At 40.5% G+C, this 14630-nt stretch overlaps 1 protein-coding gene and 1 non-coding gene across 3 annotated transcripts; both read right to left on the bottom strand.

Annotated features, from left to right (window-relative positions):
• Positions 1-509: 509 nt before the first annotated feature.
• On the bottom strand, positions 510-13711 carry Dkc1 (dyskerin pseudouridine synthase 1). 2 transcript variants are annotated; one of them, XM_052171793.1, is made up of 16 exons: positions 13570-13711; positions 12983-13064; positions 12797-12864; positions 12325-12411; positions 10674-10765; positions 10260-10444; positions 9443-9507; positions 8810-8936; positions 8256-8386; positions 7428-7571; positions 5429-5549; positions 3978-4096; positions 3365-3468; positions 2433-2517; positions 1356-1487; positions 510-974 (listed from the first exon to the last, which is right to left on the bottom strand). In XM_052171793.1, exons 1-16 carry the CDS (start codon positions 13576-13578, stop codon positions 909-911), a joined length of 1617 nt encoding a protein of 538 aa, XP_052027753.1. In that variant the 5' UTR covers positions 13579-13711; the 3' UTR covers positions 510-908. The 2 variants fall into 2 exon arrangements, with proteins under 2 accessions (XP_052027753.1, XP_052027754.1); XM_052171794.1 differs by lacking the exon at positions 12983-13064 and having other exon boundaries at positions 13570-13710.
• Positions 7846-7979, bottom strand: LOC127675896 (small nucleolar RNA SNORA36 family). Its single transcript, XR_007975577.1, has one exon. It is a non-coding gene; the product is annotated as a small nucleolar RNA SNORA36 family (small nucleolar RNA).
• Positions 13712-14630: the final 919 nt, after the last annotated feature.

Genomic DNA, 14630 nt, shown 5'->3' with positions numbered 1-14630 from the left:
CTGCACAATGCATCTACTACCTTCTTCCTGTTTTCTGGAAAACACTGGATATAATGATCTCCCTAAAAAGCAGATGACTGCAGGTGATGATAGGCAATTTAAGAAAGACTCAGAACTAAGAAATTTAAAAGTAGCCAAAGGAAAAACAAATTCCAAATAGGACACAAACCCCAGATTTTTAATAAAAATATTCTCATTTTTGCTCTGCCAGTCCAAGATTATCAATTAGTAAATCTAACAGGAATACTTTTTAAAAGCTACAAATTATATTCTCCCAGCAATGAACAATTCCATTCTTCAAAAGAAAAGAAACAGGAAGGGATAGGAAAGCTTTGGCTTTCATAAGAACACAAGTAGCCATATGGAGTTGGGGAAACCCTGTTGTACATGACACCATAGACACCATAGACACCATCAAGGTCAATACCTGAATAAAGGAATTCTCACAGGACACTGGAGATAAGACCTCCCCAGTGAACATAGTTCAATTACATTCTTTTTTTCTCACAGAAGGTTCCATACCATTTTATTTAGCAGATTTAATTTTTTACAAACTTTTTAAAAAGCAATGTAGGAGAGGTCTATCTATGGCATTGTTGAAAATGGTCATTAGTAAACAGCTGCAGATAGTCACTAGGCAGTGCCATGTATAATGGTGTGGCTTCCTCAAGTAAGCAGAGGGGTTGATGGCAAAGGCCTGATTTTATCTCTTATATCCTTAAAACAGGACAGGATGGGATGAGATGGTCACACCAGCTAACCACTGAGTTCACAAGTGGCAGCTAAAAGTGTACCAGAACTTTCTACTTTGTTTGGGACCTCTGTTCTACTCCCTCAACAAAACATTTTTTCAGTAAGGCTTTTATATCTCCTCCCAGCAGACAGAATGCTTCAAGAAGTGGCTTATACTATTCAGACATCTCTCCCACCACTTTTACTTTCTTCTTCTTTTTCTTTTTGGTGGTGTCACTGTCCTAAAGAAAGAAAAAGTAAAAGTAAGTTCAATGTACTCACTGGCAAAACATTTATGACTCTACTACTCCCAATAGAAATCTGGCAAATTACAGTCATGTCTGTTCAAAATCTGAGGACATTTGGGGTTAAACAAATTTTGCCTGTGACCTTCTCAGTGAGGTCTACTTATACACCTTCCCTACCCAGCAACAACATAATTCAACCATGATTCATTGTTCTAAAATGCTGGGTGCCCCTACTTCTCTGTCCAAGAAGGGTAGATACAAGGCAAATCCAGAACACAGGGCAGCAGCAAAAGAGGCAATGGTAGGAACCCCCTCTTGTATAATTCCTGTCAAAGACTCAGCCAGTACAAAGGCATACCCATGGCTCACACATACCCCATCTCCAGCATCGCCCCCACTTTCTAGCACAGTTTTGGGCTTTTTATCCTTCTTATTCTTCTTCTTTTCCTTCAACTGGGGAACTGTTAGAGGGGTCTCATCACTTTCACTCTCACTTTCCCGCTTCCTCTGTGTAAAAAAAAAGTTAGAAATGTGGGAAGTTACCAAGAAATATTCCAAGTATACCCAGTGGTTTTGTGTCTATAAAGTTGATTAGTGCCTGATTTGTAAAAGATTTGAAGACAGTATCTTACTAAATAAAAGTATAGTAAGTCATGGGGCATGATGAGTGTGCCAAAAAGCAGCTTTGAGTATAAAAGACCCTGAGAAATTGTCTCAGTGAACCAACTCCAAGACCTATAGTGCTCCCTAAGGTGCTCTTTGACAACTTACAAGTTCCACCCACATAGCTCACTACTAGTCATTCAAGATTCTAACTACAAACATACCATTTTGGGCTCTAATGACAGTGGCCTCCAGCCTTGGGAATCTAAGTTAATACTACATGCTTACTCTTATCCTTTAAACAGTGAATTAACATGGACTGGAAATATTTTTTGGCGTCTGACAATTCTGTTCCTGGTGAATTTTGTAGAGGCCTCTGCTTTCAGCACACTTATGCTACAAATCATTTTACCCAGGGTAGAATCAAAATATGTGTGACACACATTCCATACAAAGTTATTGCCACAGTGGAGGTAGGAACCAAGGTAATTGATTAAGCCCATACTCCCCCTATCACAAACATAACACAAATGCCACTCACATCAACAAACATCCTCAAGTATGAGATAATATTTGTGTGTAGATTACTGCATGGATAAGCCTGCATTACTTGCTAGGATATGTGGCTTAGCCTACCTCAAACACTGGTGTATCTTAGTATCTCTTGAAGCACACTTCTTTTTTCCTTTATTTTTTTGTTTGGTTTTGAGACAGGGTTTCTCTGGCTGTCCTGGAACTCGGTGTGGACCAGGCTGCCCTTACCTCTGCCTTGGGAATGATGAGATTAAAGGCATATGCCACCACCCCACCCAGTTTGGAAGTACCTTTCAAATAGATTACACCACTCACTTTTACAATGTTTACTGCTTCAGCAGTTAACTGAGGAGCTTGAGCTTGCACTGCTTCAGCAACCAGTGCTTTCTTGCCAGACTCACTGAAAGCAAAGAGGTAATATGAGGTTAAATTCATAGATGGCTTACCATGGTGGTCCTATTATATTCTGTCATGTCCCTTGTTATTATTCAGTGATACTGGGCAACCCTAAAGCCTCCAATTAAAACACTGATGCTAGAGAGAAGAACTAACAGTTGTTTTTGATGATAGATTATCTCCACAGTCCATGCCCTAACTACTAGTAGTTACTAACTCAGGTTTCAAAGACCCAAGCAAGGGAAAGACTGAACTGCAGCATCAGGGCCTGTGGCATAGCATTTAGCAGTTGTCCCAAATAAAACCTTCCATCTCCCCTTAGCTGTAGTTTCCTGTCCTCAAGTGTGATTGATGCCCAAGTCCCCCAAAACCCCATCCTTACCACCCAGGCCCAGATCCAGAACTTCGAGTTGGTCTACTTCAACATCTACCCCATCTATGAACTGCTGCAGGGTGTGAAAGGGCTGGTCCTATAGATCCAAAGCTGCAGGATCTCCATGACACAGGACACCAAGAAACTATTAGAGAGGAGTCCCAGTGAGGATCCAACATTGATAGTGTAGTAGAAGCCAGAGGCCTCAAATCAGACCAATGACTCATTGCAAATAAAGATGTGTGGACAAAATCTGTCATACAGATGTGTATACTGTATGACACACTGTAACACACTACAGCTTCCAAAACTTTTCTTTTCCTTTGGGGGGTGGCAGTTGCCTTGGGCAAAGGGTGGATATGATGGGATGGGGAGATGAGTGGGATTGGTGTGCATGATGTGAAATTCACAAAGAATGAATAAAGTTTATAAAATTTATATAAAGACAATGGAATAAACATACAAATTCCATCCTTACCTGTAGTCAATGTAATCCTGTTTCCATGTGGCAGGGGTATTGTCTGTGGGTTTGCCATGCTTGTCCAGTAGGCCCTGCTTGATCATCATCTTCTTCTGACTTGCCTAGAAGTATTTCAAACATTAGATTATTGTCAATATAGGAAGTAGCCATTATGATTATAGACTATGGCTTAGACCCACTCTGCATAGACTATCACGAGGTTTCTTATGTATTCTCAGCAGGGCTTCATGCCCCTTACAAAATGTCCTGAATTCTTCCCTCTCTCCTCCTATTGTCATCAATCTCTAACCTATTCTTCACAATGGCTTAAGTGAGTAAATCTTGCCCAGATCCATGATGAGGTTAAAACTTTTACTGTGAATACTCTAGGAACCAAGAGAGCACTCCACATATTTTGATAGTAATAGTTCACAACTCCAGTATGATTACATAATGCCCAAAGGTTTCCCTTAATTAGAGTGACAATCTCTTAAGCAGGGCATGCCTCTGCTCACTGTCAATAATCTAGAGCTTCAAACAATAAACGGCTATGGCAAACAAAGAACTGCATTTGCTGGTACTTATTAACACAAATATAACCCAGCAAGGGCTCCAACCTAGTGTCACTGACCTTTGGACCTAAACCCCACTTCCGGGGATAAGTGTCTCTTTCCATGATCACCCTCTTTATCTTGGCAACTATACCATGGTCACAGGTAGAAATCACTGCTGTAGTCATCAATGCAATCGCTGCAGGGATTAGAAAGAAAAAAAATAATATTTTGGTAATAGATGAATTCTACTGTTTTATGCCTTTGTAGAACTCCTTAAATGCTAAGCTCTATTACCTTAACTGGGCTTTCCTTTGCTCTGGATGTATGTAAGGAGAAATGTCTCCATCACAGCAAGAAGCATTTGAAATATTAAACTTACCAAACTAAAATACAGTTAACAAAAGCAACTAAAGAAAACACCTAATAAGACCCCCCCCCCCCAAAAAAACCCATCAAACAAACAAAAAAACAGGTGCAGGAATGACACATACATCACCCTCAGGTCTATAGAACATTTCAAGTTTTAAGAATTTCTGTTCTGGGGGCTGGATAGATGACTCAGTGGTTCCAGAGGTCATGAGTTCAATTCCCAGCAACCACATGGCAGCTCATAACCATCTGTAATGGGATCTGATGCCCTCTTCTGATGTGTCTGAAGACAGCGACAGTGTACCCACATACATGAAATAAATCTTTAAAAAAAAAAAATCAGCAGGGCAGTAATGGTGCACGCCTTTAATCCCAGCACTCAGGAGGCAGAGGCAGGCGGATTTCTGAGTTCAAGGCCAGCCTGGTCTACAGAGTAAGTTCCAGGACAGCCAGAGCTACACAGAGAAACCCTGTTTCATAAAACAAACAAAATCTCTGTTCTGTTATATATAAGAATGGACCTTTTGCAGGTATCTGCTCACAGAACTGATTCAGAACTTTTTTCTGGTGAAAATTAGGATTATCAAATAAACTTGGACTTACTGAGAAGGCCATGGAGACTTGTAAGGGATAATCAATCCAAGCTTTACAGAGTTAAACTTTTACAAATTAAGTCACTGATTAATACCTGGTGGTAATAGTAGTAGCTCATGCCTTTAATCCCAGCACTCTGGAGGCAGAGGCAGGCAGAACTTCTGAGTTCAAGGCCAGCGTGCTCTACAGAGTGAGTTCCAATACAGCCAGTGCTACAGAGAAACCTTGCCTTGAAACACCAAAAACCAAATGTCACTGATACTAACTACAGATTACTGGTCAGTAAACCAGGAATGAACTAAAGGTTTTCCTTTAATCATCATAGACAACCATTACTACTCTTACTCTTGGGAGTGTCACTAGACAGAAAAGAGCATATAAATGTATACTTCCTCTTTAATCTGTATTCAACTAGCCTGTTCCTTCATAATTTATACAAACCCTAGGAGACACTATGATTATATAAAATCAAGGGAACCTAACAAGGGACTGGCCCACAATGAGCCTAGCTTCGATGATGCAGAACCTCTGCTCCAGAAATAATGAGGGCTACTCCCTCTCTTACCCATGCAGATAGCTTCCCCCTTAGTGGTAATGACAACAATCTCCTGGTTGACCTCAATGCCATCCTCATATCGAAGAACACCAGGAAGCATGATCTTGGCCCCATAGCAGATTGCATTCACCTATGGAGATAACACCATACATGAGGGCCAGATGCTATCCATTATCCCTTTTTTACTTCCATACCAGAATAGAGGAAGACTATAAAGGGAAGGTAGCCTTATAGTGGAAAGTAGAACTAAATAATACTGATAGCCCATCCACTGATTACAATGAAGTACAAAGGAACATAGAACAGTAACAAATACTTATGATGTGCTGGCACTACTCTAAAAATTACGCATATGCTATAAAATACTTACATGCATACATCACAACACATAGATAATATAAATTAATAAAAATTGCTTCCCCTCTTCCTTCACCGATCTAAACAAATAGGTTATTAAACTCTACTTTTAACATGTGGCCCATGAGCACTGTCATCTGGAACAATAAAACCTGGGGGCTGGAGAAATGATTCAGTAGTTAAGAGTACTTGCTACTCTACTCTTGCAGAGTACTTGGGTTTCTGAGCACCTGAGGGTACCTTTTTCTGACCTTTCTAAACAACAAGATATACATGTGGTATAGACATACATGTCAACAAAATACACATAAAACAAAACAAACCCCATCTTGGGGGCCAGAGAAATGACTCAGCAGGTACAGGTACTTGGCCTAATGCCCAACTACTTGAGTTTGATCCCTGAAACACACAGTGAATTAAGAGAACCAACTCCCACAAGTTATCTTTAACCAACCTCCATATATATGTGTGCACACATATATACAAATAAAAATGTATTTTTAAAAAACCCAAAAGCTGCCTCAAGAGTTTTCTATCAGTGTTCCAGAGAACTGCTCTTGAATCTTTTTCAAGAAACTATAGTGCACTTATTAGAGATGAAGCAATAAACAACTTGCAAAGAACAAAGCAACTTGCTAAAAAAAATTATACCAGGCCTGCTAAATCACATTCACACTTAACAAGATCTCTTACTGACCATGTTCTAACTTCTCTTTAAAGTCACCTAGAAGCCAACAGTCTGACTCCAGCACAATAAAGGTATATCACATTTGTATGATTATGTCGTTAAGCTTTCTTAGTTCCTGTTAGTACCACACCTTAGTATACCTCTTCAAATTTTCTGAAAATTACAAAGTTTTCAGACTTACACATATTTTGATTTAAATATGCATAAATATCTAACAACAAACTGCTACACATATAAAAATGTATCTTTTAAAAATCCTATACTGGAGCCGGGCGTGGTGGCTCACGCCTGTAATCCCAGCACTTGGGAGGCAGAGGCAGGCGGATTTCTGAGTTGGAGGCCAGCCTGGTCTACAGAGTGAGTTCCAGGACAGCCAGGACTACACAGAGAAACCCTGACTCAAAAAAAAAAACAAAAAACAAAAAAAAAAACAAAAAAACAAAAACAAAAAAAAAAACAAACCAAAACTAAAAATCCTATACTTAAATATTTACTTACATTTTTAAGACTTTCTGAATATAAGTAAATTACATAGTAAATATAGGATATGGGCTGATAATGAGTTAGTTCAGTGAAGTCTGGATTATACTGTCTCAAATAATAATGTGCTTCATCAGAAAAAAAGCATTTCATTGAAATCCCTATAGGGGTAAATAACATCTCTGAAATACTCCAGGCCCAACCTTTACCTATTGAAACAATTTTTGCTGAGTTTATTTCAAGATACAAGTAGACCTAGCCCTAAAATGTTACTTTAAAGCGATATACCTGGTTTTAACCTAACAAATCTAGCAGTAAATTTTTCCATTATTAATGGCACAAAGAGAACATCTACAATTAATGGGGGAGGGGAATAACCACAAGGAAAATAAAAGTATGATATATATGATTTCGCAATGCTAGCAGCATCTCATCTTTGGAGACACATTTTCTGAAAACATTGACTTTTACCCCATAACTTACTGCACTATCTTTCATAACCAGACGTTTATGAGATGTCAACAGCTTTTCCAAAGGGTAAACAACACGCCGCAAGTAACTCTCATCCTTATGGTTATCATACAACCACTGAGCATCGAGTACATCATGCATTGTCACCATGTGGTCCTGAAAGGTAGTAAGATATTAAATTCTGGGTCTTCATACTGTATATCTGTCCATTGGACTCCCAAACATTTTACAACTGAATATGAATATAACTATATACTAGTTCAGGCTCATCATAAGTCTTTTGAATCTCCATAAAGTATTTGTACATGTTGACAAATTAGATCTAAGCAGGCATTCCATTTTTTTGTACTGCTTGGGATGGAACCCAGGTTTACAAATGGTTGCCAAGTGCTCTAACACTGCATTAACACTCTCAAACTCTAAGCAAGATTGGTGTAGGTAGAATAGGAAATGTATGAATAGAGTAATACTCTCTACCCAATCATTTCTTTGCCAATTTCAATGTCCCAAAGTTTAATTAGCATAATACGAAAGCTGCCTTGAACTGAACTCAAAAATATGAAATCTTTCCTAAGATGTAAAGTAGACATACGATTTCTAAAGTCCTCTAGTCGTGAGTCCAGGGGTGGTGGTGCACACCTTTAATTCCAGCATCAGGGAAGAGAGAGGCAGGTGAATCTGAGTTTGAGGCCAGGCTGGTCTACAGAGGGAGTTCCAGGACTCCCAGGGCTACACATAGAAACCCTGTCTCAAACAACCAAACAAAATAACATAAGCAAAAAAAAAAAAAAAATCCCCACAAAAACCAAATCCCAAACCTCTAGACCCACAATTGCATACCTTTTCACTCATGACTCCAGAACGCACCCTCCGAAGCTCCTGCATCTGACCACCAACTCCCAGTAACAAGCCAAGGTGTACACATAGGGTCCGAATGTAGGTGCCAGCTTCACAGCTCACCCAAAAGATTCCTAAGACAGACAGACAGACAGACAGACAGACAGACAGAGAGAGAAGGGGGAAGGAGGGAGGGAAGGAAGGAGGTGGAGGAGGAAGAGGAAGAAGAGTAAATACATGATTTCTTTTTCAAACCTTGGGCATGGTGGTGCCTGACTTTAATCTCAGGAGCAGAGACAGGTAGGTGGATTTCTGTGAATCCAAGGACAGCTTGGATTGCAAACATAGCAATTTCCTTAACAACCAGAGCTACATAATGGAGAGCTACATACCCTATCTAAAACAAACTAATAGAAAGAACAGAGTTAACAGACATGGGGAATAAAGTATGACTACACAATGTACTCAAGTTTCTACTACTAACAACAGAATCCTTGATAATACATTCCCCACCTGCTTGTGGGTCTAAAGCAATTCAGCTTCATCTAATGACTCACCTAATCTTCTTTCAGGATCATATTCTATCATTTTGCTCTCGTAGATAGTCCTTACTCGAAGCTGCCTCTTTACTGCAGCAATAAGTGGGGGTCGCTGAAACAGGGCACCTGTCAGAGTTTCTAGGGCCTAAGAACAAAGCACATACAAAAAAATTATATGGGTTCATTTTAAAATTTGACAAAGGTGCATATTTAGGGAGCTTAAGAACATAATTCAAATAAAAGTTTTCTTTCATAAAATTTTAAGAGCTAAAATGCCCTTTAGTTCAGTTTCTTCTTTTTCAACTACTAAGGATAGCTCAGTAGTATCAGAACTTCCTTCACAGAAAAAGCATGGCGCTGGGCAGTGGTGGTGCATGCCTGTAATCCCAGCACTCTGGGAGGCAGAGGCAGGCTGTTCTGAGTTTGAGGCCAGCCTGGTCTACAGAGTGAGTTCCAGGACAGCCAGGGCTACACAGAGAAGCCCTGTCTCAAAAAAAAGCATGGCTAGAAGGCATCCCTAACACCAGTTGTTCTCCACCCAGGAATCTAGGACAGCCCATTCAAAAAGCACAAGAGACATTAGCCAGGAAAACTTCCTCGGAGTTCAGAGGCTCAAATTAAAAGTATCCTTCCTACAAGTTATAGACTTACCCTAGAAAGCTGAGTACCCCCTTCAATAGCATTGTGCAGCCGGACAATTCCAACATACTCTTTGCCTGAAAAAATGACAAAAGAGTAGTCAGGTGTGGCCACTGAGTTTTGTTTTACAAATTACTGCCATTTAACATGACAGAAGCAGTAGGGAATCCAAAGTCTGTTTCAGTCAAATCTGTACTGACAGACTTAATATTGTAGATAGAGAAAAGAAATAAAGACTTTTTCTTGTGTCAGAAATAGCACATGCCATGCCTGCCAGCCCCCCCCCCCCCCACTTAATGCTCAATGTAATGCACAGATGGAATACCTACGGTAGAGTCTAACAGGAAAATACCTTGTACTTTAAGCAGAATTTTCTTAGATGAAATGAGGGAACCACACTTGAGATAAAAACATGACCTGAGTTAAGAAGCAGTAAACATGCCAGGTGGTGGTAGCACATGCCTTTATTCCCAGCACTTGGGAAGCAAAGACAGGTGGATCTTTGAGGCCAGCCTGGTCTAGAGTTCCAGGACACCCAGGGTTACACAGAGAAACCCTGTCTGCAAAACCAACAACACAACAAAGAGCAGTACCAGCAAGCATACAAGTGACATGCCCCAGCACTAGGAACAGGATAGGTGATTCAATATCCACATCTTATAGTGCCTGGAACTCTTAAAGAACCACCATATTTTAGCAGAGAACAATTATATAGAAACCAATTCACACTCCTGCTTTAAGATTTTATTTTCTAAAGAAATAGTTTCTAAGAGCCAAAATGTAGAAGTGAAACAAGTACAAGGAGCCCCCTACTCTCTCTTCTACATACCTGCACTCTGTTGTGATTTCACCAAACGAGTGGCTCGTTCAATGCACACAATTAAGCAACCAGTCACTTTGGGATCCAGTGTGCCACTGTGGCCAGTCTTCTCTACCCGAAGTATTCGTCGGATCCAGGCTACCACCTCATGGGAAGAGGGGTTAGAGGGCTTGTCGAGATTAATGAAACCTGTCCTAGAATAGGAAAAAAAGAGTAATCATTTGTTCTTGCCTTAAAAAAAAAGCATAAAGACTTAAACCTCTCTCTCTCTCTCTCTCTCTCACACTCACACACACACACACACACACACACACACGGCAAAGCTGTTGTAAGCTGCCATTACTTCCTTGAATAACTAATGTGAGAATTATTCAGTTTCAAAAGAATTCAAAAGTTTGGACAGAGCTTTTTCACCATGCCTACCTGATATAGTCCCCAATCTCCCTCTTCAGAGGATTTGAACCACAAGGAATAGGTGTATAGTGTGTTGTCCTTACATTTAGCTTATCAAAATTCTAGAAAGCAATAACATAAGCTTAATAATACATTAGTAGAAGTAAAACAAGAGTCAGTAAATAACACCGTCAACCATTGTAGCCTTTCAAACCCATAAATGCATTTTATTCCTATTATTAATAATGACACACTGCTGGGTGGTGGTGGCGCACGCCTGTAATCCCAGCACCTGGGAGGCAGAGGCAGGAGGATTTGAGTTTGAGGCCAGCCTGGTCCACAGAATGAGTTCCAGGACAGTCAGGGCTACACAGAGAAACTCTGTCTCAAAAAAAAAAAAAAAAAAAAAAAAACCCACAAAAACCCAAAAAGAATTCACCAACTTATGGCCATCTTTCATCATCAGTTTAGTTTTATTATGCCTACTACAAATAATAATACTCATTTGTCTCTCCCATCTCTGCCTGTTAAGATTTCTCACAGCAGAGACCCAGTCTACCATGTACTAGATATTTTTCTAGGACCAACAAAGAAACACAGATGCCATTCAAATGACAGTGCATTATAATCAAGCAGAAAATCAACTTGGTTGAATGATATAAATACCTCACTATTTTACCAACATATATACATATGGCCTATTAAAATTCCTGGTCAGATCAGTGAGATAGGTCAGTGAGAAAGGGTGCCTGCTGCCAAGCCTGACAATCCAAGTTCAACCCCAGGAACTCATGGTACTTGAGAACAAACTTTGCAAGTTATCTTTTGACTTTCACATATGTCATGTGTAGCATGCACCCCCCTCCACGCCATCCACACACTGTAACAGATGAAATAAAAATCTTCTTTGTTAGATGTCAACTTTATAGCTGGTATCCACTTTGTGAAAATTTTAAATTTTAGTTCAACACATTACTCAGTACCACTATTTAAATCCCTAAATAATGTCCTATAATTTCTATGACATGCAACCAGGAATTATTAAGCATGCTTCAACAGAATACCTGCTATAACTCCCAGCATATCACCCTAAGAGAAAATATCATGAGCAACTAACAGATTCAGTGAGGTTAAAAGCCTGGCCCAGGGCTGGAGAGATGGCTCAGTGGTTAAGAGCACTGGCTGCTCTTCCAGAGGTCTTAAGTTCAATTCCCAGCAACCACATGGTGGCTCACGACCATCTGTAATGAGATCTGATGCCCTCTGAAGACAGCTACAGTGTACTCACATAAAAGAAATAACTGTTAAAAAAAAAAAAAAGAGTGGCCCAAGGTCACATACAATCTTAATTCAAAGGCTTTAAAACCCATATTCTTAGGCACAGTCTACAGGAGTTGATTTCAGAAATGCATTGTCTAAAAACAGCAATTAACATTTTGGTGACATACTATATTCCATGCTACATCATTTGAGGTTTTCTAAATGTTCTAAATGTAAAATATGCCGGCAGTGAGTATTTTTTTGTGAGACAGGGTCTCTTTATGTAAACTAGGCTAGCCTAGCCCATTGGGATAAAAGGCATGCAACACAACACCCCAGCCCAGCAGTAAGCATTCTTTATTATTAGCTTTTTAATTAGAAATAATATAGAATTCAAGCATTCATCTGATAGAGAACATACCTTTAGTAACAAGGGCCACTGAGAAGTGTCTAATTGAGCCACTTTAGATTCTGGTTTGATAAGAAATTCTTCAGCATGTTGTATTTCCTTCAATAGAGCAGAAACATTTTCTCAGCTTAATTTTGGAAGTGCATGCCTTTTAAACAAACAAGAGGAAAGGAGGGATGATTTCTGAAACCCATGTCACTGAACTTTAGGGACATCAGGTTGAATCCAAATATTTTATCAAAACCATGGCTCTGCTGATGGAATAAGGAAGAGAAATTCAGGGCCAATATCTCATCACTTAGTATGCCACATATGTTAGAAAATTTCTCTGGGAGTTGTGTGATTTCAGGTTTTTGCCTGCTCTACATAATGACCACTAAGTATTAGCATACTGATTGAGAATATTTTAAAACATTTCCCCCCTTTAATGCGTTGTTTATTAAATTATCCAAATCAGTCAAAGCAAAGTAAAACATTCACTCACGGCTACATCTTCCTCTTGTAATGGCTTCCGGTCTTTTTTCTTCTTATGCTTCTTTGGTAAAGTAATTACTACAAGAAACAAACTCAAGATTTGAAGATTTGAAAACTAAAACCAAAGTTTAAAATTAACTCTAAAACCAGGACAAAGAAAACATTTTAAAGTCTGACATTACTGGAGAGAACTTACGTTTGTGAGGCCAAACACTAGGATGGCTTGGCTGGTAAATGACTCTAGCACGTGTTGGCTTCCCTTCGGGTTCTCCACGTGGCTGTGGCAAGGCCAAATAATACTTAGGGAAGCACTTGTCCACAGGCTGGAAAGTTTCACAAATGACCACTGCACCGTCCATAAGGGCTTGTGATCTCTTAAAATTTTTCTTGTAGGTCTGAGTCATACTTGCTCCCAACTTCTCTGCTCCTTTCCTTCCTAACCCTTGCTCTGCACTTTTGCTATCCTCATTTCCATAATGTCCCGACTAGTGCCGGCAGAAATGCTACCGCGTCTCCTTATTACGACACAGTCGCCTTCATGGCTAATGCCTTTGGAAGGGGACCCGAGTAGAGTCTTTTGCGCGAAGCCGCGACCTAATGAAGCCTAGTTACTGGTCTCGAACGCGTGCATTCACCGGTAGAGCCAGAAAAAAAGTGGTGAAGCGGCCAAACTGCGACTGGAACACGCGGAACCTTAGGTCACGATGCAACCTCACTATAACTAGCTCCCGGTTATGTAAGAGGCCCCACAGATCTCATGGCACGGCCACCCGCACCCCTTACCTTCTGCATCCGCCATCTTGAACTGCACCGCGTGCGACCCGCCCAAGCCGCCACAAGCTAACAACCGCAGACGCCCACAGTCTGAGACTAGTCAGGGCGCGCCACTAAGACCCGCCCACCGTTGCACCTCCCCTAGCTTACTGATACATGAAAAGGGAAGTGGAGGGAGGTTGGCCGGGAAGGCGGGAGCAAAGGAGGGCGGGGGCGGGAATCTCCAGGAACGCGCGGACTGTCTGCCCAATTTCATTGGCTGACTCGGCCATGGAGGTGCGACCGCACATGCGCCTGGAAGCTCCCCTTCCTCCCCCACCCACACTTCCGCCCCTTAGCAGAGCGCCTTGGAACCTTGGAGAGGCGTCGGCCGCAGCAGTCTAGAGCGTGTGGGCGTGGCCTGTACTGTACCCTCCTTCAGTCTATCTTCAGCTTCAGCACTTGGACATCCTTCTTAGCGCGCTATAAATAGTTGCTGGTGTTAACTCACAGACATTTTCTGCTTGCTATCATGTCAATTGAAAAAGACATTGAGGTACACAGAATGTCAAAGTGAAAGCTGTTTACTCATTGAAATTCCTATTAAGTTATGGCTGTATTGGCCAATAGAAATTGAGTTCAAGCCTCGTGTAAACATTTAAATTTTCTAGCAGCTACATCAAACTAAAAAAGGTTGAAAGTAATTCTGGTAGTTAATTTTACATAACCTTGCAGATCTGGGGTGTCATCTTAACATGGAAGCAATATGCAGCAGTGTGTAATGTTTTACTTTTTTCTGTATGAAGTTTTTTCCAGTGTATGTTTCACACTTAACCTGTACTCTTAAGTTCGAATTCCATAGCCATCAAGTGCAGAGTTCTAGTGGCTTAGATATGTAACGGGCAGAAAGTAATAGCTCCAGGATTGAGCCCTGACTTTTGTCTGGTAGACTCTTTTATCTGTTAATCGGAGCTACTGCCTTTTAAATTAAGTCTCTGGAATATCCTCCTTCACCCTGTTTCCTATTCTATCTCTGTAGATTCTTTTGGCTTTCTGGATACATAACCTATTTCTAGTGAATTTGATAGATC

Source organism: Apodemus sylvaticus, chromosome X, assembly GCF_947179515.1.
Source record: "Apodemus sylvaticus chromosome X, mApoSyl1.1, whole genome shotgun sequence".
In the NCBI taxonomy this organism is placed as follows: Eukaryota; Metazoa; Chordata; class Mammalia; order Rodentia; family Muridae; genus Apodemus; species Apodemus sylvaticus.
Note: the sequence above shows the minus strand (reverse complement) of the source record. Positions and strands in the feature narration are given on the sequence as shown.

Excerpts from the sequence above, each read along its gene's own strand:
- Dkc1 (XM_052171793.1), bottom strand. Across the intron at positions 8,387-8,809 it reads TGATCCTGAAAGAAGATTAG|GAATCTTTTGGGTGAGCTGT; the intron begins GTGAGTCATTAG and ends TGTCTGTCTTAG. Across the intron at positions 7,572-8,255 it reads CTGGAGTCATGAGTGAAAAG|GACCACATGGTGACAATGCA; the intron begins GTATGCAATTGT and ends ACTACCTTTCAG.